Raw genomic sequence first — 23,946 nt, forward strand, 5'->3', positions numbered from 1 at the left:
CGTCGGCGCCTCACCATAGAGACGGGGCGGCCGGGCGGGCAGAGCGGTTCCGGTGGCGGAGCGGGGCTGTCCGCAGCGATGGCGGAGGCCGGCGGGGCGGGCTGTGAGCACTATCGCCGCAGCTGCCTGCTCCAGGTGGGGGTGGGGGCGGGGCCCGTGGCGGGCAGCTCGTGGGGGTCTCCCCGGGGGTCGAGCCCGGCGCTGGCTGCCCCTCAGCCCGGTCTGCGGCGCGGAGGAGCGGGCCGGCTCGGTTTCGCTGCCCCGTTTTCCGAGCCCCCGCCGCCGCGGTCTCTGCGGCAGCGTCCGAGTCTGGCCGCCGGGCCCGGCCGAAGAGCCGCGTCGCGGGACAGGCCCGAGAGCGGGCAGCGCGTGGCCCCCCGATTCCCGCGGGCGTGTCGCCAAATCCCCCGCAGAACGACCCGGGCCGCCCCCGCGGCTTCTCGTGCACAGTTCAACGGGGCAGCCCTGGGGGTCTGTGCCGGGAGGCCCTGCTGAAAGAGCTGCCCCTGCTTTGTGATTTTATTGTTAATTCTGTATTGTCTCCTGGACTGAGCGAGGCAGGAGTCAGAGCTGCCCCCTGTGCTCCTCGGACTAGAAGAGATGGGAACTCCTAACTTCAGAACCCTCCTGGTGCTGCTGAGGCACAGGGCAGTGACACCCCTCATTCGTCTGCCGTCCTGGGGAGATGCACCGTTAGGGCTGGAAGCATCTGGTTGCTGGGGAGTAAACCTAGCTTCAAGCATGCGCCAATATACACTCATTTTCTGTCATTGAAAGAATACCTTCCCTTTTCCTCCCTCTCTGTTCCCAGTCATATCAGGACATTGCTCTTGGGAGCCAAAATCAGATCATTCCCTCCCTCTCATACCTTACAAAGAAGAGACCAAGCTTGTGCTGTCACTAGCTCCACCAAGCTGTGACATAGTCTAGTGTTTTGAAACACTAAAAGGGTAAATGAAATCTAGGCATCCTCATTAGCTGTAACTTAATTTTGATTTCTTCAAAGTTTGTCTCTTCTTTGTTTGTTTCAGGCTCCTTGCTGCGGTAAGTTTTATGTTTGCCGTCTGTGTCATGACAGCAAGGAAGATCATCAAATGGATCGTTTTAAAGTAAAACAGGTGCAGTGTGCAAAGTGCAGAAAAATCCAGCAGGTAAGGGTGCATACGTTAATCTTTTTAATGCGCTGTGACTATAATTGTTATTGTCTGAATGGGATTATAAAACACAGATGTTTAATAGAGGGTCTTAATTTTACTCTGCGTGCGTGGGGGTGGATTTCTCCATTCATTCAAATGGTAAGGTAAGACTAAAAGGAATTCCTACATTTTAGGGGAAGGTTGCATTTATCCTCTTTCCATACCTGGCCAGTTAACATTAAAGGAAGAGAAAGGCAGTTTCAGCTCCTAGCAAAACTAAACGCTCCAGCCTAGCTACAGAACATGGTTAAGGTTATAGACTGAAACTCTTACAACCAGGTCCCTTGGCTTTGTTACATTTGTAGTGTGGACAAGACCTTAATGAGTCTCCTGTAGAGTCTGATTGTTCCCTGTGTTCTTGCAGGTAGCACTTCCACAGCAGCACTAGTAAGTGTGGAGATAGGTGCTATAGAAAACTCAGCTAGATAATGAAACTTACAGGCATATCTGTTTCATTCTGGTGTTTCTGGACCAATGCTGTGTACAGGATTTGTGTCTAGATTTGATTCCCCCTTCCAATATACTGCCACAGTAATAAGAATGTAGGCAGGGAGGGTGATGGAAGAATATAGGACTCTATCTCGTGTCCACCCAAACTACGTGGCTTGACCAAGGATGGCAAATCCTACAGTCCTATTTCTCGGGCTTATTCTGTGAGCCAAAGTTTGAAGTCTAATTCTTTAGACAGCATGTAAAATGTCTCCAGAGAAGACTGTTTTTGATTAAAAGAATAAGGAAACTTTATAAAAATCCTGTCAGGATTGGTGGGTGTAAACACAGATTTACTGTGACACTAGAATTGCCTGCCTAAACTGTCTTAACTCTAAACTTGCATATATGCATCTTTTTTGTGGGTGGGAGATGAAATGGGGCACAAAGCTTTATAAAATCCTGAAAGTATAGACTCTGTCATGTGGGACAACAGACTGTGCTCAACAAGTCTTAAGTTTAACCCTGGTGACAACGGGCCATTAAAGTGCTTGAAGAACTAAAAGAACCCCCCTTACCCAGCAAAATGTTGGTAGTTGCTTATATTATGTGTGTGTACCTGTAGGCTCAACAGAGTTGTGAGGATTGCAGCAGTGTGTTTGGAGAATATTACTGCAGTATATGCCACCTGTTTGACAAAGACAAGAAGCAGTATCACTGTGAGAAGTGTGGCATTTGTAGGTACTGTATTTAAAATTATTAATATTTTTCTTCAATGTTTATTCATATTTCCAAGTCTACAAAGCAATTCTGCTTAGGTTGGCTTAAATATTGGTAACTTTAAGGTATAGTATAGGTCTTGCTTAAAGAACACTTTAAAAAGTCCTTCCATTATTTGCATATAATTTTTTGCCTCTGTGTAATGTAGACATGAGAAAGTTTAGGGGGGTGTCCTTTTTTACTGACTTTGCATTAATAAAGGGAGAGTTATGTCAAGTAATGACTTGTTTAAAAGCTTTCTGTTGCTTTTAAATGCCTAATTAAAACGGATTTTCCTAAAACAATTCTGATTGTAGGTCTTAAACTTCATGATTCCCTTTTTCATTCACTAAAATAAATCTAGGGATGTTGCACAGGTTTAATGCAGTCAGGGAAGGGAAAAATTGCCTCTCCCCCCCCCCCCCCGATCCTCTGTTGCATATTCTGCACTCATTTCATGTAGAGAACACCAAAAACAGAATATGCAGTAGAGCGCTGTATTTTGGGTAAGATCTGTAATGTTTGTTGTAGGGGGGAAAAGACTTCTTAATTTCCCACTGCTGCAAAAAATTGTCCTTTAAAAAGATCTACACAAATATCTTGAAATCTTGGTGGCTGAATTAAGTTAATATTGTTCTCTGTTTAAATTATAGCAGCATCCTGCAGCAGACCTATGCTATGCATTTTCATCTAACTCCTCTGTACCACTTATTAATATTAAGGAAAGCAGTCTTAGAATTTCTGACTTCCCCAGCTATAAACATGTTGGTGCTAATTTCTCCTCATTTTAGAGAGAACGTTAACATGATAGTTCAGAGTCTTTGTTTTCCAGAGTTTGGGTTCCAGAGATTCCTAAATGCATGACTTTTGGAGAGATTTGAACTGTGTTTATGTAATAGAAAATGTGTAAAACAAGTGTCTGCTTAACCTGTGCTAATTAGTTACTTAGATCTATTGTTATTAGGAAATAACAGGGGTAGCATCTGCAAATCTGAGACTAATATTGGGGTTTTTGAGCTGCAGGGAAGCAGGCTGCATATTGGAGATAAGCTTTTCCTTCTGATGTAGCTCAAAAATAGTTAAGGTTTGATCTTTAAAAATGTCACTGAATACATAATGGTGGGGAATGATTTTAGTACAGGTACAGGCATCTGTTGAAACAGTTTTTTTGCACTGCAGCTATTGTAAATGTCTGCCACTGTGTGAAAATTAGTAAGTGCTAAAGAGGGGGAAAAGTTGGTGGCTACCATAAAACAAAGGCCATCATCTTGAAAATATACTTAAAGTTGCCCTAGTTACTGTTAAATTAAATATTCGTAAGTGTCACTTTTAAAGGCTCCAAGGAAACATTTAAAAATATTGAGCTTTAGACAGCTCTTTGTGTAATAAGTTTAGCTTCTTAACTGCATAAAATGTCATAGTCCTTTTAAAATAAAACATTTTCTTGATCTGGGAGTGAAATAATCTTTTCTAAGTGTGAAACTTTTCTTGCAGGTATTAAAATATAAATTGTACAGGAATTGGCAAACTGTTCCTAACCAACTGCCTGTCTCTTTAGGATTGGTCCAAAAGAAGACTTTTTCCATTGTTCAAAATGTAACTTATGTCTAGCCTTGAGTCTTCAAGGAAAACATAAGGTATGAATGTAATGCTCTATAATTTCATTTAAAAAGAACACAGCTCCCCCCATCACTGTGTTTATGAAAACGAGAGCTGGTACGTCCTGGCTAGATCCATGTATAACACAGACCAGTGCTGTGCATATTTTCCTCCATCCACCAATGTATCGCAGTCCTGAACAGCAACATTGATCAGCTTTGATCTGTATTGCTTCCCTTGCAATGTGAATCCCATGAAATATACTCTTTGACACTTCATTGCACATCTGGAGGTCCCCTTATCAATGATCAGCTCTTCTAGAAATGTTTTAAGATTCTGTCAGTTTGATTTGCCACTTTCCTAGTGTGGTCTAGTAGTTTCTTTTTTGGAAGTCCCATAAAATTAAAAAAAAAATTAAAATTTGAAATTTTAGCATTCACAGATTTTACTGGAACTCCCTCTTTTGGAATTTGAACCCATGTTTGGGGTAGTAAAAAGTTTCATGAAACTTTTATATATTCTAAGGAAATGTAGATCCAAGTACTTCTATTAGGCAAGAATCTACATTTATTTTTCTTTCCTGTTAAGCTGCATTTTTTTTTTCTTTCTTTACAAAGTGCATTGAAAATGTCTCCAGGCAGGACTGTCCAATATGTTTGGAGGTAAGGGTTTGTTTTTTTTAAATGTTTCAGCTATTAAAAGTTTACTTGAAAATAAATTCTATAGCTTAATTGTGTACCTACTGAAATATTCTTTTTTTTCTCTCTTGGCTTTGACTTCAGCTTTCTGGGTGTGTTTGGTACTTGGCAAAATACATGCTAATTCTTATGTCTTGAAACAGGACATTCACACCTCGCGTGTTGGAGCCCATGTTCTGCCATGTGGACACCTTCTTCATAGGTAAAGCTATTTCCATAGAATCCCCAATATCTGAGATGGAAATATCTGTGTTATCTTCCAGTCCATCTCCTCATAATGCAAGCCTGATTGTTCTCTGCTGTCTTCAGTCGTTTTCCAAATGTCCCAAGCAATGGGGCTTCCATCCTTTTCTTTGGAGACTGCTCCCCAACCCAGTAAAACTTCCTGACAGAGGTGCTTCCTTGATGTTCATCTTACATTTTCCTTTGCTTAATTTATTCTTGTTACCACTTATACTCCAGTATATCACTCTAAATCACATCCTCCTTGGTGCAGTCTGTTGTGCCATCCCCTCACTCTGGCCCTATAATGAGCAGTGTGTGACTAGAGCCCCATGAGGAGCCCAGTTGGCTCTATGAAGGTACCCACTGTGGAGCTTTTCGGAGGGGCCAGGACTCAAATTGTCTCTTAACCAGTCTATATGTATATACACAACACTTAATTTTCATCCTGCATTGTCCTGGCGTCCACTGAACATTTCTGTTGCTCTAGGAAATCTTTCCCGTTTGTCATTAATTTTTATGCTGACATGGTGCTCAGAACTGAATACATCACTGCCGGAGGGTGGTCCCAACAGAGTCATGTATTTCCTTCATGTCCTGTGAATCGATGCAACTGTATATTCAACCCAAAATGTCCTTATCTCTTTTTTGTTTATGTTCACTATTATGTCTCAGTGGACATACCTTGGAATTTCTTCTATTCCTAGGTCTCCTTCTTCATTGTTGTTTGCCGGGCTTCCCGCACCCCACTGACTACGTTGTAGATTAATGTTCTCCAGATGGAGCAGCATGAATCTTCCCTAACTGAACCTCGCTTTGTTCTGTTCTGCCTATCTCCCTGACTCTCTCTGACATAGTTCTCTGTCCCTGTTGTTTGGAGTGATCTCGAATCATCTGCAAGTTTCATTCCCATGCTGTTGACTCCTTCCTCCAGTTCAGTACTGAAGATGTCAGAATAGGACCTAACACATTCTGGTCTCCTTGGGTCCCTCTAAACACTATGTGTTGGTGCTTGGTTCCTCTTTCCACTACTATACAAATTATTTTTTAACCATATCTCTTTGGCTAGCTAGCTCACTCTTCCTTCAGTTGAAGCCAGACCCACTTTTCTGTCCAGAGGGTTTAAAGCACAGTGACTTCGCTTTCCTCGTGTAGCTACTAATGTGGCCTTGTGTTTTCTTTTTAGAACTTGTTATGAAGACATGTTAAAAGAGTGAGTATTCAGACCCCACTTCTTCCTAAGTACCCTGGCAATGCAGACTCCTGAGCTGGAGAAGTAAAGATTGCTTTGCTTTGCCAATCCAGGGCCAAGTGATTTAAAGGCAACTGTTCACAAAGCAGTCTCTCCTCAGCTACTTCCAACAAATGCTGTGCAATGTGTCCATGTTGTACATCACCTTTCTCATTGACTACACTGTCATATAATCCCATTCATAAATTTATCAACTACATCCTCAAGCTAGTGAGGTTGTTTGCCCCACTGCTCCTGTGGGGAGGCTGTGCCAGCCCCTCACTCCTCTGATGGACAGAAGCCTTCTGCTCCTTCCAGCCTAAATTTATTCATGGCCAGTCTATCCCCGTTGGTCCTTGTTCCAATATTGTCCTTTACATTCAATAGCTCTGCTTCCTCCCTGGGGTTTTCCTCCCCGTCCTGATGTATTTAAACTGACTGTGCCACACCAGCATCTTCCTGACTTGTATTTGTCTCCTTGCCAGAGGTTACCGATGCCCCTTGTGCATGCATTCAGCTTTAGATATGTCCAGGTACTGGCGACAGTTGGATGATGAAGTGGCGCAAACCCCTATGCCCACGGAATATCAGAACATGATGGTGGAGGTAAATAGCAACACTTTTCTCACCATGCCCCCTTCCAGTCTCCCTCCATTATTGGCCACTCTCTGCCCTCCTGTTAGTCCCACTTCAGAGAGAACATCCTGTTTGTGCAAAGCACTCGGATGTTTGCCAGTGTTAGAGTGGTAAATTGAGTGCCGCTATTCTAGCCAAGGGTAACTCAGCCTTTGACATCCACATTGGGCCTGGCTTCTGCTTGCTAGTGAGACTTAAATTTGGATCAGGGCTATGTAACTTATTACAGTTGCACCCACAAAGCCAGCCCAGATGCCCGACTTCCCTGGTGTTTCTTGGACTGAGGCTGGTTCTGCTTTTTTAGTTGATGTAGAAAAGAACGTATTTCCTAGACTGGATTATCTGAAGTCTCAGAGCAGCATCAGGGAGCCTCACAGAGGGAATTAGTGTAACCAGAGCTTTGTGTCCTCTCCTGTCTTCATCTGCTGGATTGTCTGGGAAGGCCAGATTTGTTATGCAAAAAATAAAAAGGTAATCAAAGTTGTTAAACAGCACACTTATCTAAACCATATTAGTAAAAAACAAAATTCATAATATTAAAAAAGAAAATTTGCAGTTTGAAAGGTCCTAAACCTAGAGCACCACATGAAATTAATAATTCAACTTTGCCAATTATAATTGCCGTTTAAAATGAACAGGAAATCATTAAAAAATTATTATATGTAACAATATAAGTACAATAGAAATTAAGATCTATAACCAGCATTATCCCAGTGTAAAAACAGCAACCTAAGGGAAAAATAAAACAAAGACGGCCTGCTGTAAACAAATCGAGCACAGATGGTTCCGTAAGTGCTCAGCTGAAATAAACTGGACCACCAGTGCGGGAGTTTGGGCCCAACTAGTCATTAGAGAGTTGAAGGAGGTGGTACCGCTAGGGCCACGCTATGTGCTGTGAAATATCACAACTTCTCGGCGGAGACGACACCATGCCAGGGGAGCCTGAACCTCACCTCTCTGACTGAGACCGGGACCCATGCCTCACGGCCACGTGTAAAAATAAAAATGTAACAGAAGTCGTGACAGACAGTGAGAATCACTGGTGGCCAATCTCGTGGCACCTGTCCTCCTTTGCCCATTAACACCGCTGACTTTATACAAAGGAAAATAGAGCAATTGGTGCCCATTGTCCAACTAATAGCCGGGCAACAGACAGCTGAAAACAATACTGTACCAAAAGAGGTGAGTTTGGGGCCCCTGGTTCATACTTTAAGCCTAATATTAATAGACATTCAAATAATTACCAGCACCGTGGTCTTAAAAATATGCTGCTAAATAATAAACTTAAAAAAACCCATAACCCCTCCCCCCAAAGAATACAGATACTACAAATACTAATATAAAACAAAAAATATAGCTAAAACCTAACCCAACATGAATAAGCACAGACAAACCCCTCATTTAAAAAAAAAAAAGAATTAAAAATATAAAAACCAAAATATATTAAAACACCTCTACCCTGCTATAATATGACCCGATATAACACAGGTTCGCATAAAGCACGGTAGCAGTGGGGCTCCGGTGGCGCTTTAAAGGGTCTGGGGCTCTGGCTGCTGCGGCGAGCCCCAGGCCCTTTAAATCTCACTGGAGCCCTGCTGCTGCTACCCCGGGGCTGCAGCAGCGGGGCTCACTGGTGATTTAAAGGGCCTGGGGCTTCCCGCAGTGGCTGGAGCCCGGAGCTCTTTAAATCATAGCCGGAGCCCTGCCGCCCCAACCCCGATATAACAGGTTTCAGCTATAACACGGTAGGGATTTTTGGCTCCCCATGACTGCGTTATAGCAGGGTATAGGTGTATCTAAACCAACTAAAATAAGACACAAACTGTTTACTATATATAACAAAATATAAAATAAAAAGATATTTAGTAGTAAGCAAGTTTTTGTTCTACCCACGTTTTATGCAGCCTCCTGTTTGTCTTATGGCCACTCTCTTTTATTACAGATCCTTTGCAATGACTGCAGCGCCCGGTCCACAGTACAGTTCCATATCTTAGGCATGAAGTGTACAAGCTGTGAATCCTACAACACTGCTCAAGACGGAGGATGCAGGATGGCTCTGGAGCAGCAGTGACTAACACACACATCATGTGTTATCGGAAAGAAAACCATCCTTGTTTGATGTGGCTGCTAAGGCACACTGCAATGTCTCATAGTACAAATGGTTTCTCTGTTCATGTCCTATCACAAAATCCCAATTCAGGCTCCTTAGGAGACAATCACTCTCTGCTGTTAGCATATCCTATGATTCCCCCACTGCAGTAGTTGTGAAGTGCAGGTCCATGTCAGAGTGCCTGTGAGATCTCACTCCTCTGCTTTCTATGGTGATGCTCCGTGGAGAGCATTCTTGTCTGGTGGAACTTCCCCTTCCGTGGTGCTGCACATCACACACACTTTTAGTCCTAGAGAACTGCAAGTTTTAGAGGAGAGCTCAGCTGTCTTTTCTACGACACTGTATAGATACATATTTCTAATAAGATGATTTATAAGCAATAGCTGTCAGAACTGAATCTCTGATTCTGTGGCATCTGAGGGCTCTGACCAGATTCTGTGGAGGCTGTTACTTCCAGGAAGAGAGGGCAGCAAGAATGGATAGATACCCATTCTGCATAGAAATCCGTGCAGATGGTCAGTAGTTTGGAGTGCTATCTTAAGGAAAGCTTAAAGATTCAATCTTTTTGGTAAATAGATTTTGTTTGTAAGTTTATTTGTAGGTGGATGAAGTCTAGAAAATGGAGATGACTGTAGATGGAAGAGGTGTGGTGGTATAAATCATTTATCTTCATCTACAACTCCCATCCACAACCTGCACAAAGTAAAAACGGGCAGGTTTATTAATGTAAAGCAAGGCTACTATGTGTCAAATCAGTGTGGGTATATTACACTTTAAAAACGGCTCAAAGCTGCTGCTTCTCTACTGATTTCTCGGGGGAACTAGTTTCTCCACATCCTCGTTCCTTTCACCTGCTGCAATTACACTAGCTATTGATTTCTCTCCACCCCAAAGACCCTGATGCTGAAAAGTCTTACCAACGTGCTTCCTTTAAATGTGCCAGTGGTCTGTTAACTTCAGTGAGTCTGTTCAGGTGCAGGAAGTTAGGCATGTGCATTTGTCTTTTCAGGATTAAGGCCAAAAATAGTTCCATTGATCCTGCAATTTTACAAAAATTCTCCAATTTAGGGACACTCTCAGGTGGCTGAGGCCCAGTCTTTACTTTTGTGGTTATGTTTTCATGAAACTAGATCTTACAAAACAATTGTTAAAACATACTGAAAATAGTTCTCTCCAGTGCGTTGGCAGTCTGAATACTGCGGGATGGCCCTCCTTTGTGAGAGCCAGTGTGTGAAAGTAGCTCCAGGTATATATGAAAGATCTTTGTCTTTCTTTGTCAATGCAGAAAATCACAAACCTAGCTTCTCACTATATAGCTTATTTTTTAAACTTGTTCTAATTATCTAAAGGGTCACTTAAATTTTATTTTTCATCTGACTGTCCCTTTATGCTCAAAAGTACTTCAGCTCTTAAGTGGTATGCGGTTGTATTAGTGTATCCTGCTACTGAAATCTGAGTGCATATACGCAGGCATCTTTTTCTAAAGCACTTTTCTCAATGCCATAAATTAATGTATTTGGATGTACAGTAATATCTTTAATAAAGCAGATTATAGTAAACGCTTCATTATTTTGGTGGTCTGTGTTCCTGGGAAGTGTCAAGTGAGTTTGAACTAAAATAGGATGTTGTAAAAATACAGTTTGACAATTAATTTCAGTGGCAGTGATGGATTTTTCACTTCTCTAGATGCTGGACCCACTGGCGTGGGAGAATGCGATTGCAGCCGGAATACTGCTTGACTCAAAGTTTGTATACTAGATCTGTGCTGTGCACAGTTGTTTACGCTGGAAATAGTTTTCCAGCAGCTCATGTTGTTCCTCAATCTCTCCGTGGTAGTCCCCACAGCTACACTGGACTCCGCGTGCCTCCCTCATGAGGTAATTTGACGTTTTCTCTGCAGTTATGACAGTGTGCAATAAATGTGACACTAATAGTGCTATGGAAGGTTGCAACATCCATAGTTAGTAAGTTGCAAATTGAGCACAGACAGTTACCTTGACCTCTGGGGTATGTCTAGGCTGCATACTCCTTTCAGCAGCATTAGAGTACATAAATGATACACACCCCGAGCATGGATACAGGTAGAAGTGTAGACAGTGAGACACAAAGACAGACCTGCCTTCTACACTGGTGTTTTAGCAGCATAATGTCCCGCTGCCTCCTAGCTGCCGGAGTCTTTCCCCGTTGCAGGGAAAGGCTCTGGCAGCTGGGAAGACTTCCTGGGGGACGTATCAGGGAAAGGCTCTGTCAGCTCCCCACTGCCAAGTCTTTCCATGCTTGCCCTACCCCCCACCAGAGCCTTCCGCTGACATGTGTAGCGGCACCCCACAGGGTGGGCTTAGCCTGCTTTTCACTCTGGCGTATAGCTACACAGGAAACCTGCATGGGTGTGCAGTGCAGATGTAGCCCTTGTGAAACGCCATTTTAACTTCCTTAAATCCAGCATTTGACCTGCAGCTCCCTGACCCCACTTACCGCTGGATACTAAATGTATTCATGTGCCATCCTCTCGGGATCTCTAGAACGGTAAGCAGGACTAGATGTACTTTTTTGCAGCACAGGTGAGAAAGGTGGCTGCTGCGGGTGGATGGGTTTTAGGCAGTAGTGAAGTGGACTGATGACTCCATTCTTCCTAACTTTGGTAAACAAATCTGTTTCGAGACACTGAGTTCATGTGCACGGCAGCAAGGAGGTGTAATTCCTGACATGGGTAGACAGACGTGGCCTAAAAATAGCAGCGAGGCCAGGAGTCTGTACCTAAGATTGCTGATGGAATTGTACTCAGGTGACTAGCCTGAGCTGCTGCCCATGCTGATCAGAGCTAGAGTGGGTACGTCTGCCCTAGCTGGGAATTACCTCTTGGCTGCAGCGTGGGCCTGTCCTTATCAGTGACAATTGCCACCATTGCAGTTTGCAACCCAAAATGCAAATTAACAGCCTTTCCCCATGGTACTGTGCTAAGTGTGTTGTGGTGGTTGGACGGCAATTGACAAAGCAAACACCACTGGATGCTTTGCCTTTTATTTCAATAGGATTTGGGGAGCTGTTCCAGTTTCAGAATAATGGAATAGAGGGGAGCCTACAAAGGCAACAGTGAAGAAAAATCCTTGGTTTTGTCAGTCAATATTAAAACTTGTTGATTGAGTGACCTACTATGCTGTGTCTAGCTTGGGAAACTGCAAATCAGTTTCTCTTATTTGTTTATGTGTATCAATCACAGTAAAGCTTTTTTTTTTTTCTGTCTTTAAGGTCTGATCTTTAAATTGGTCAGTACAGATCCAAATAGTCATACATGTAAAGTGCAGAGCGTCTATGCCAGCGGAGTGAGCTGGGCTTATGGGTAAACAGCCTGTTTTCCATAGGACACAGGGGCAACATCTGTTATGATTTGCTCCATGTTGCTTTGGAAACCTGCAAAATTAGCATTCCAGCAGAGGCTAATAGATATATTTCCTGGCAAGGAGAAACATTTTGTCTCCAGATCGTGCTCCTGCCAGATTCTTGCAGTGATGGAAGCACAGGCTTGGGACGTTACCGATTAGTTTAGCAGGAGAATTGGATGTTTTATCTGACGTGACAGATACTTTGGTGGCTGACAGGTGGGCCCGGGGCATTGCCCTCCTAAATGCCAGTATTGTCGTCATTCAATGAGGGCAAGCTGCAGCTATTGACAGAAAGATAGTAATTGCACTGCTGAAGGGAGACGGCCAAGTCAAAACGCAACTGTTTGGGTCTGCCCAGCGACTGATACCCTCATTTGGAGCTGTCACTGCTTGTGCTGAGTAGAGCAAGAATTAAAAGTACTACTCCAGGCTCTAAGAACAGCCAGACTTAGCTGCGGGGACATGCTCTATATTGCGTGAAATATCCCTGTTTGCTAATGATGCCAACTCCTTTCTTTAATAGGCAGAGGCTTCGTAGAGTTAAGAGCCATTAACTTGAGCCAAGATTTGAAAAAAAAAAATGGATGCCTATAATTAAGCTCCTCAATAAATGTCTGGATTTTCAAAAGAGCTAAGCTCCCATTGGCTTCTGGAAAGCTCGGCTGTGAGGTTTTTATTAAGAATATCGCTGTGGAAAACTTCAAGAGCAATGTGAAGTGCAAGTTGCTGCTTGTTCATTAGTAGGATGTCTTAGCGTGTGCTGCAATTTATGCAGAGTTACTGAGTTAATGTACTTAGCTGCTTTCTGCAGGGCTTGTCTCGCTCCCCTTTATTTTCCATTCTGATGATCTATGTAGAATTGGATGCTGAGCTTTGATATTTTTGTCCTCCTAAAAGAAGCCCCTTCGTACGTACCTTCCTGTTCTAGCTATGGCCACTGCTGCTCATTGGAGCTTGGGCTGTAATCACTGCATGAAGCAGGCTGAAAAGAATAGTGATGTGGGGTTAAAAATGCTCACGTTAGGGAGAATATTTTATGTTCTAGCTGTGTTAGAAGTAGAGGGACATACCTTGCAAATAACAAGAGGTATCTCCAGAAGACTCTCTTGAATCACAGTATCCATGAGCTGAACCAGGCGAGGGATAGCTCAGTGGTTTGAGCACTGGCTTGCTAAACCCAGGGTTGTGAGTTCAGTCCTTGAAGGGGCCATTTAGGGAACAGGCAAAAATCTGTCTGGGGACTGATCCTGCTTCAAGCAGCAGGTTGGGCTAGATGACCTTCTAAAGACTCTTCCCACCCTGATATTTTATGAGTTAGGAATGCCTTTCCTATTTATGCTTGATTCAAAAACAAAATGACAAGGGTTTAAATAATAGTATCCAGGGATCAGGAGGGGTTTTGTGGATGCAGGAAAGATACAAAAATTATATTTTCCTTAGAAGAACACAGGTTACATCTGAAGAAATAGAGGTGATGGTGGGGTCTGCAGATCAGAGGAAAGACAGCAGAAGTCACACTGCCAACTTGGAAAGCAAAGTTCTGGGGCAAGGAGCTTTGCCCTTGTGTCTATAAAGAGTGTACACGCCAGTATGTCTATAGATATGGGACATGGAATGGCAGTGGTGACATGGACAGGAGGTGAGTGGATGGTTACGTACAGAAGCTAAGGGCAACATGGTCCTTGCATCCCTCTGTGCAAAGAGGTCAAATCTTCAGGAATCATGTGATGAAATCATCCTTGGACTGACTCCTGCTGCCGCAGCAGTTAAAGAAGTGAATGGACATGAAGTGATAGAGCTTGCTCCAGGAATAGGAAAACTATACAGAACTCTTACACCTCTGCTAAGTGCTACGGAAACATTACCTGTCCCTCACCTCAGCCTGCTCCCAGGGGACAGCTGATCACTTTCTTGTGCAGTTCTGTGGGAACTGTTTTACAAGCAAAGGAAACCAAGTTCCCATTGTTCAGGCCCACAGGAGAACGTTCTTCCCAATGTGCATAAAGACAGCCAGCTGGAAAGCAGGGATTTCGGTGATATGATGTGGAGAGTCCAGCTGTTTTATCCCGAATCGCTCACTGTGCTGGTGAATCTACCTTGCAGTAGCTCATGTACACAAATCCTGTGGTGGTGATGGATTAGCATCTTACAGAATAGATAATCAGAAGCAACGCACATATAAATTGCTGGATAACTACATAAAGCTATTGTCAATTGTTTTTCCATACTGTTAGTGATAGCCTAGATCACGGGTGTCAAATGTACAGGCCTTGGGCTGGGTACGTGGTTTAATGTAGCTGAGGCCCGCACAACCTATTTAGACTAGAGAATCTGAGCTTCTCTTTAAATCAAAGTCGGTTTCTGGCCCTCCTGGGTGCACAGATGTGGCCTCTGTTACTAGCTGGCAGGTTAAGCAATACCATGGTGTCTTCCTGAGTCTGCAGCAACAGCCAGTGTTACGGAGGCAAGTCTGCTTTCTGAGTGCACAATCAGCCATTGACACGTGCGCATGGCCAGCTAGGACCGATGCTGGGGTACTGTGCACCTCTGCCAGGGCGTACCTGATGTTGAACGTGTGTCTTTGAAGTGAGGGTGGAGGAGGAGAAAATCTGCCTTTGATTCAATACAGCACTTCTCTGTTTAGCGCAGGCTGAGGTATGCGACTCTGACCTGTCAGGGCCAGGGTGGACATTTTGTTTCCGTGCTGTCCAGAATGAGAAGGGAATGCATCTGGGTCCCCTCTCCCCATTGCTTGGTTTCCTTAGAGAAATATCAGCCTTCTGCATCAGCTGGCACCAGCTACCTCTCCAAGTATCTCTAGAGTACAGCTGGCTGGAGGAGGGTCATGCATTTTTGTGGAAAAATTCAAAATTATTTTCTTTTGCCAGGTTTAGAAGAGAAATGAGTTCTTGTTAATTCGACAACTTTTGTAGACATTTGTAGACAGGGTTTTCTTCCTATTTCTACTTTCTCCTTCTCTTCTGTCACAGAAAAAAGGAGACAAAAGAGGGGTGAAAAGGAAAAAATAGAAAATATTTATTTACTGGTTTTAAGAAAGCAAAAAACCAAACAGAACAAACAAAATCCTGCCCAAAAGCAAACTTAGAAATACTTTTTTTTTTGGTAAAAGTTTGTTTTTGATAAAAGGCCATTTTTCAAGAACAACCACCAGAAAAAAGATGTTTGACAGGTCTGGACCAACTCCATGCTTTTGAGAGTCAAGGTGCTCTCTGAGTGTTCCCTGGCTTTGAATTGCTCCAAGCAAATCTGTGAGGATCTGGACAGGTGTCCACTTATGCCTTTCTATATACTTCACCCGAGTGAAATAGCTAGACCCAATCAAGGGCTAGGCATTCTGTGTACCTTCTTCTTTGGCCAAATTCCGCTGTGCTAAATAAACAAAAATGGTAAAAGGGGTCTTCTTTTATTTCTTTAGAGTCATACGATGTTTAGGCTTTTGATGTTAAATAAAAATAAGGATCAAAAAACTATCCCTCCAACTAGATAAGTCACGCCGGGCAAGCTAATCCACCCTTCCCCTCCAGCTCTTCAGTGTCTTCAAAGCCATTGGCCTTAAAGGCCTAGGTGAGTTCACACCAAGTTGGGAGTGAATTCCAGTGCTCTGGCATTCTCCATTTATACCAGCAGGGCTTCAGCTCAGGTGCTTCCGCTGATCTTAGCTGTGGAAAAAGCAAAACTCCCAGCTGCTCTATGTGACCCTAACGCTGGGGTTCCAGAGGCATGGCTCTGCCTGACCCATCTCATTCATCTGCTCCGACAGCTTTAGCCAGTACAGGTAGCTGTCAAGGTGCTTCAGTGGGGTTTGACACAGGCCCAGATTTTGCCTTGTCAGATTTACTGTGTTTATAAGTCCACTAGCAACAATGCTCATCCTTTACCAGACACCTGTGTTGAGTGCAATATAAGCATTTGGAAGGGACCATTGTTATCACTGCATCTGAGCTTCATAGCACTGGCCAGAGATTATCGGCCAGTGATTTCTGCGTCAAGGCTAATAAGCGAGTGAGCTGTAGTGTAGAAGATAGATACTAGGTACAGTTGGTGGTAATGTGCCAGAATAATTGTTTATATCATTAAAAAGCGAGGGTGTCTCCTGTGGATTTCTTGTGTTCTCCGTTCATCTTGCTTGCTGCCTGCGGTGCAGGCCCGCTGGGTGGTGGGGAAGATATTCCACTAGATCTGGTTGGAAATTTTCCAACAAAACAGGTTTGTCACATCCCAAATTTCTCCTAAAAACAAGTCAGCTTTAATGAACTTTCAGGGAATCCCAGGCAGGGTTTCCGTATAGACCTGCCTGCCTCCCTGGCTGCCAGCTCTCCGAAGGAGCTGAGAGGGACAGCCTGGTCATATGGGACATTCCCAGGTTTCCTGGTGCTATGACAGGCCTGTCTTACAGACTGCCAGGGACCTTGGGCTTCCAGGGTCTGTGGCTCTGGAAGTCCTGGCTTAAGCCAAGGGTCCCAGCTCCATGGCAGGAACCATGGAAGCCCCAACTTTGATGGGGGCTCAGCTTCTGTCTCTGTAGCAGGGAGCCTGGAAGCCTTGAGATCCCTGCTGTAGCCAGGGCTCTAAGACAAGGCCTGGCAATCCTGTAGGCAGGTTGCCCCTGTGGGACACAGAGAGTTAAAAAGCTGGCTTGCTTTCTGAGTGGGCCTCTGTCATAAAGCATAAGTCCCAATTCTGAACCTTAGCGTCCAAAATGTGGGTGCCTGCATGAAACCTCCAAGCTTAATTACCAGCTTAGATCTTATAGCCCTGCCACCAGCCAGGAATTTCAGTGCCTGACTCACTCTGGTCTCCCCAATACCTTCCCTGGGGGACCCCAAGACTCAGATGCCCTGAGTCTCACCACAAAGGGAAATAACCCACTTCCCTTCCCCCTCTTTACCTCCTCCCAGATCTTCCCACCCTGGGTCCACTAGGAGATTACCCTGCTTCAATTCCTTGAAACACAAACACCGAGAGATCAAGTGTCTCTCCCCCCTCACCCAGAGGCTATACAAATTCAAGCTTGGTAACTCTAACACAAAGAGATTTCCCCCTCCCTTTGTTCATTAGCCTTAACCAGAGAAAAAAAAATCAAACAGGTCTTAAAAAGAAAGCTTTATATAAAAAGAAAGAAAAAGACATAAAAATGGTCTCTGTATCAAGGTGACAATATACAGGATTAATGGCTTGAAAGAAAAAATGAATAAACAGCCTTCTCCAAAGAATACATTTAAATAATTCGCACTTAACACATGTATGCAACCACATTATACACTATATCTGTTATACCTGTACTTCATGGAAACAGAGATTGGAAGCCTGGAGAAGGAGTCCCTCTCGAGCGAAGGAGCAACGAGACACGACAAGGGACACACACCCAAAAATTCCCTCCCTGAGCTTTGAAAAATCTGGTTTCCTGATTGGTCCTCTGGTCAGGTGTTTGGTTCCCTTTGTTAACCCTTTACAGGTAAAAGAAACATTAACCCTTAGCTATCTGTTTATGACAGCCTCAATTAGGGCAGGTGAGCCTCATCTCCTAATCAGAGTCATCCCAGCCCTGCAGCCAGCTGCTCCCCTCTCCCTTGCAGGCGGTGCTGGGAGATCAGAGCAGGGGAAAGCACAGAGTCGGGGTGAGGTGGCTTGGAAAGGAGTTTGGTAAGTACTTGCTTTTTTTTTAAATAAGGGTCAATAACTATGTTCTTGTTTGTGTTCCTTGCTTGAGTCTGAGCAGTGCAATGCTCTGCCACCTGCTGAGCAATGAGTTTGTAAGTCATCTCTGATGGCCTCTGTCCCGGCTCTGGGTGCATCCCCTCAGGTGAGAAGCAGTGGGCTTTTATTTCTCCAGAGGTGGAATACTGCAATTCTTCCTCCTCCAGCCTGGGCCCTGGGGTCCTGCACCTTCTATATACTTCCTATTTACCCAGCAGGTCTCACTCTGTCCAGACCACATGTGGATGTTCCCTGTGGGAATCTGTGAGCAGGGGCAAGCGCAGCGACCAGGCAGCCTTCTGAAACCACAGGCTGCTTGTCCTCACAGCAGGAACCCAGCGTAAGAGAAACAAAGGCTTTTAAAGCAACCAAGAGTCTACCCGCCCTCTGTCCCATCCCCCCATTCTGTGATGGTGACCTAGGCAGGCCTAAATTCTTCTGCCAGTCCCCAGTCCTGGGTGTCCTGCTTTTTCCAGCAAACCCCGTGGCTCTGGAAACAGGGACTCCCACTTCAGCCAGCTGGAGTTTCTATGCTCTTGGCAGTTTCTGGGCTTTTAGCCTTGCTTGTCAAACCAGGCTCCTCAGAGCCACTGGCTCTGCCATTGTCCTGTAACAGCCCTCAAGTCTTTGCCGAGGGGTGACTTATCTTGAGCCAGTTTTTTACCTTCCTGGCTGAGTTTCCTTATATTGGTTTCATTTTATGGGGGACTATATTAATACCACAAAATATCTTAATAACCAGGGTACTGTTTTCCTACCTCATTTCAGGGTAGCTCTACTTCTGCTACAGTGCACATCACAGCCTGGCCCGTGGTAAGGCATCTTCCCAGCCACTCCTTCCTCATTCAGTCCTGGAAACCCAATAGGCACTCCCTCCTCATTCAGCTAACGCAGGGTTAACCCTTTTGTCATTCTTGTGTCCTGTAAGAAATCTCCTGTTGTTTGCAGGGAATTTTCACTCTCACTCTTTTCTTTAAGACTAGAAAGAAAAAAGAAAAGGTGGGGGGGGGGGGACCTCATTTTACAACTGACTCCCTCTGAGCTTGGTGGCTTGTGACTCACCAAATCCCAGTCCAACGTTGCCACCTGGGCTTGTGAGTTCCTTGCCCTGGCGATGTCCAGCTTGTCGAACTTAGAAACTCTGCTTCAGAAGCGTTTGTAAATTCTTTAGGCTGTGGGGGGGTGTTTGTAAGCGCCTCTGTTGTGCCTAACAGACGGATCATGTTCAGAATGGTTATAATCCCCTAGAAAAATACTTATGCCTGGGTATGGAGTTGTTGACTTTGACCTTAAAGACTGAACTCACTTTCTTCAAATGTGACCTGGTTTTTAAAGCTGCTCTGGGCTAGCTCCAACCAGCCGACTTCAGTACCATTACCCCTGGCTAGAGGGGGGTAATACCACTGCAATCACCAGGGCTTTAATGTATTTACATAGGAGGAGCTGAGAGACATTTGGTTGTGGGTCCAGAACTCCTGGCTTCAGCCGCTTTGGATTGTGTGAGCACAAACATCTAGCCTGACCGTGGCAGAGGGAAGTGTGAGCGTTTGTCTGTGGATTCTGTCCAGTAACCCTGATAGCAGAACTGGTCTAATTCAAACTTTCCAAACCTTTCAGTGTAATTCCAGGCCTTGAAAATTTCAGCCCCCACCCCACCCCCAATTTGTTTGGTTTTGATTAGCATGTGAATAGGGGCAAATGGAAACCGCTTCTTGGCTTCTGTTGGGGGCGTGTTGACTTGAGCTGGGCATTGCGTATTAATCAGTTAGGGTCTGTCTACATTGCATTGTAAACCCAGGCAGGGCCGATGCAAGGATGTTTCGCGCCCTAGGCGAAACTTCCACCTTGCGCCCCCCAGCCCTGAGGCGCGCCCCCTCCGTGGCAGCTCCCCACCCTCTGCCCTGAGGCACCCCCCCCGCCCCAGCTCACCTCTGCTCTGCGCACGAGCACCCTGAGCACGCCGTGGCTGCTTCACTTCTCCCCCCTCCCAGGCTTGCGGTGCCAATCAGCTTAGGTGCTGAAAGCCTGGGAGGTGAAAGAAGTGAAGCAGCTACAGTGTGGTAGGGGAGGAGGCGGGGCAGGGATGAGCTGGGGTGGGGAGTTCCCCTGCGTGCCGCCCCCCCCTTACTTTCTGCAGGCAGCCCTCCCCATGCTCCCCTGCCCCAGCTCCCTCTGCCTAAATGCCAGCGGCAACCAGGGTGGACGAAGATCCGGCTGCCACGGTCGCTGCTGAAGAAAATGGTGCCCCCCAAATCCCAGCGCCTCGCCTAAATGGTTGTACTGGCCCTGCCTGCACTGCCTTCAGGCCCAGCTCAGTCCTTCTGCCAAAGAGCAGCACATGTGACACAAGCAGAGGCGTTCCCATAGGAGGCATCACCACAGAGCTGTGGGCTCATCTGCATGGCCTGCCTCACCCTGGGGGGAAGGGCCTGCTCTTGTCCCCAGTGCAAGTGGCTGATTCAGCCCAATAGTGCAGTTTGTTCACATCAGAGAAGCGCCATGAATGATCAACCTGAGTGTGGATTTTCTATAGCAGCTTGGGTTCCTGAGTCAGCGCAGGGACTGAGAGGGGAGGCTTTGCACATCCCTGATGTGATGCTGGGGCAGGCAGGGGACAGAAAGGCCACAGTAGCAGGTCAGAGCAGCTTGTGGACAACCCTAGCTTGCCCTCCCTACCTCCCACTGCCATAGTCCCTATAGGCATCACTGTACCAGGGGATCCCTAAGGTGCAGGCCTGTATCTTCCTGCCCTTGATCTGCCCTGAAACATCCCATTTCAGAAGAATCTATGGGGTTGGCACTGAGCCCCTGGTGCAATTCACCCAGGGGAGCGCACTCGCTGGCTCCCTGGGCTGCTAGAGACTGGGAGCCAGGCCGAAGGGGGCAGCCGCGGGGTAGGTCCCTGCCAGCTGCCAGGAACCAGAACGCGGGGGGGAAGGGCTGCTCCTGGGCTCCCTCCAGCCGCCCGCGCTGGGCTCCCGCATGCGGCCCCTTACCTCCTCCACCAGGGCGGCGAAGTGCTCAGGGAGAGGCGGGCAGGTCCCCGTAGAGCAGCTCCGGGGCCAACAGTGGCCCGCGGCCCCCTGCGCGGAAGAACAGCGCCTTGCTGCGGCCGGGGCGGGCGGGGAGCTTGGTGCTTCGAGGCGCCAGCTGCCCACCGAGGCTCAGCGCGACCAGCAGTAGCGCGGCTGCCGCCGCGGCGCCTCTCTCAGGAAGCCCCGCAGCATGGGGCCTGCGCGCTAGGGCTCCCGCACAGAGCTCCCAGCGCTCCACTCAGCTGCCGGCTCAGCACCGACGCTCCCGAGCACGGATGGTGGGGAGCTGAGGTGGGCATCCCAAGGAGCGGCGCCAGGTGGTGCCGCTGGGGGTGTCCTCCAAGCTCCCAGTCTTCAGGAGCACTTTGGAGGCAGGTTCCGAGCGAGGGAAGGACCTGCCGCAGGAAGTTGCTGCTGGAAGAACCTGGAGTGCGGAAGGACCCCGCCGCGAATTGCTGCACCAAATCCTGGTGCCACTACGGACGACCGCTAGGGGCCTACAGATGGAGCCCTGCTGAAGCCCAGGTCGAGGGCCCCGCTGTGAGCTTGGATTTACACTGCTCGGTAAACCGGGGTGACAAGTTCTTGGGCCCAGGTTCTCTGACCCCCCCCGTGCTAATGCTGTGACCCGCACTCTGTATGGCGGGATTTGAAATATGGAAACTGGAATATGCTTATGCAAAGCTCTTGAAGGTATCATTACAAAGCTCGCTAATCTATACGGAATGTGGCATCAATTTGTATAAATGGTACACTGCTTCAGCAATATGAAATATTACTGCTGAGGCCTAGTAATTATGCAAAGGTGGTCATTAATGGTTTTGGAATCTAGAGGCTCCATCACCAGGACAATCTGCTGTGAGATAGGCTCTGTTGGCAGGCAGACGTTCTGTGCAGTCACGCGGAGGAGTGAAGGGGTCTTACAGTTGACATGTTACCATGTCACCTGGTACTGGAAATCCATCTTTAAGCCTGCGTGTTTCCATTTAGAAGGGGGGTGGGGGGACCCAGAGAGACGCACAAGATTACTGCCTATGTGCAAAGATGTAGAAGGGGTGATCATGAGAAATCCAGTACGCTACCAACCATTGAGCGCGGAACAAGGGCTGAACAGGGGAAGGATTGTGCCCAGACAGAAGGCGTCCAGTCTGTGAGTGGAAGCTTATATCGAAAACATCTAGGGTGAGATTATTCTGGAATTTATTTTCTTATCGTATCGAGGCATAGAGCTTTGCGTGTTGTTTTAGTTTGCTTGGTAATTCACTTTGTCTGTCCGCTATGACTGTGGAACAACTTAAATGCTACTTTCTGGATATTAATAACATCACTTTTTTACATAACCAAGAGGTATTAAACCTAAGTGGGCAAGCAGCGTGCATACTCGCATCAGGGTTATAGAGGGCGAACAATGTGAGTTGCCCTGATAAGACTAAGTACAGGGTAAGGGATTTATATGGGGTTTGAGATCCCATTGGGAGTTGGGCATCTGAGTGTTAAAGAACAGGCGAAGCGCTCACCTCTTTCAGTTAAGTCTGCAGCTTTGGGGCGCATGGCAGATGCTGGTCTGTTTTGGGGCAATGGAAGTCTGGCTCACAAGACAGAGTCTGGAGTCCAGGCTGCCGGGGAAAGCAGGCCGGCAGTCTTGGCACATTCATGGCAATTCACCAGAAGTTTCTCGATCCAACCCATCAAAACTAATGGACCGCACGCACTACCAGGGCTGCCGAGGATTCAGCGGGCCTGGAGTCTCGCGCAGGGCCCTGCCACTGAATTGCCACCGAAGACGCCAGCACTTTGGGCAGCCCAGGGGAAGGAGCCCCTGCCGCCGATTGCCACGAAGACCTGGAGCGAAAGGCATGCTCCGGGGCCCGGGCTGCGAGAGTTTTCTCCTAGGGCCCCCAGAGCAAGGAAGGACTGCTTAGAGGGCCCTGAAAAGCCCCGGGGCGGCCGCCTGCAGGCCCAGGCCTCAGACAAATTGCCGCACTGACCCCCTCCTGAGCCGGGCCCTGGGACTACCCATCCTTCTGACTCCCCTGAACTGACCTTGTCCCCTGCAGAATTGAAGACTCAAGCACGGTGGACACTGATGGCTCTGACCTGCCCCCTAGCAAGCAAGGACTGACGCCCAGTGTCAGACCGGTTTTTGGTAATGGAAGGCGGAGCCAGGCTCAAAAACTGGACAAGCCATGGGCTATATGCAGTGTAGACACCCCTATACCAGTCCGGTATCATCTAGCCTAGGAACAAGGCAGGAATTGCCTTGCTGCTAGCGTCTAATCCTAGGTTTGCATACAAATGGGTGCTGTCCTGGAGCACCATTTGTCCTCTCTCTGTGACACTCGCATCCTTTCAGTGAGCTGTGAATAAGACAGGTGTGAGAACAGTCCGAAAGCAGAGCGTAGGCGACCCCCGGACTGGGGATACTGCCAGCCCTTGAGCGGTGTGATACCGCAGCACGGGATATGGCTCTGCCCCGGCAATGCCAGCATGGCTCATTGTACAGGGTAACCTGGGTCCTTAGTGGCACATCAGGGCTGCGCAGAAACATCCAGTGCAATGTTCTGGGGTGCTGTGAACCCTGGCTCTTTACACCCTGGATCAGGCCTCAGCGGCAGATATCTGATCAGTGACAGGTGCACCGCCTCCAGCCGCCAATAATGCAAGCTAACGACCAGGTCCGCCTCGCCCATGGCTTTCCATGAGGTCTGCTGCCATTGGCCACTCTCTATCCTAAGCTACCATTCCCTGGTGCGCAAGGTTCTACCCACGCTGTCAGCAACTCCTCCCACCGTGGCCGCTCCCCATCATGAACAGTGCCGTCTCCCAGAAACAAGCATTTCTCCTCTCCGCCCCCCCCACACCCTCCAACGCACTGTGCTCAGCTAGGCTCTCAGAGTGTGGTCCCCGTCTGGGGAGGAGACCTGACCCTG

The 23,946-nt window shown here is 46.8% G+C and overlaps 1 protein-coding gene across 1 annotated transcript; it reads left to right on the plus strand.

Annotated features, from left to right (window-relative positions):
- The first annotated feature begins 42 nt into the window (after nt 1-42).
- On the plus strand, nt 43-10,446 carry RCHY1 (ring finger and CHY zinc finger domain containing 1). Its single transcript, XM_032762306.2, has 9 exons — nt 43-135; nt 1,032-1,151; nt 2,251-2,366; nt 3,943-4,021; nt 4,601-4,645; nt 4,825-4,883; nt 6,090-6,116; nt 6,620-6,740; nt 8,713-10,446. Exons 1-9 carry the CDS (start codon nt 79-81, stop codon nt 8,839-8,841), a joined length of 753 nt encoding a protein of 250 aa, XP_032618197.1. The 5' UTR covers nt 43-78; the 3' UTR covers nt 8,842-10,446.
- Nucleotides 10,447-23,946: the final 13,500 nt, after the last annotated feature.

This window comes from Chelonoidis abingdonii, chromosome 5, assembly GCF_003597395.2.
Source record: "Chelonoidis abingdonii isolate Lonesome George chromosome 5, CheloAbing_2.0, whole genome shotgun sequence".
Taxonomy (NCBI): domain Eukaryota; kingdom Metazoa; phylum Chordata; order Testudines; family Testudinidae; genus Chelonoidis; species Chelonoidis abingdonii.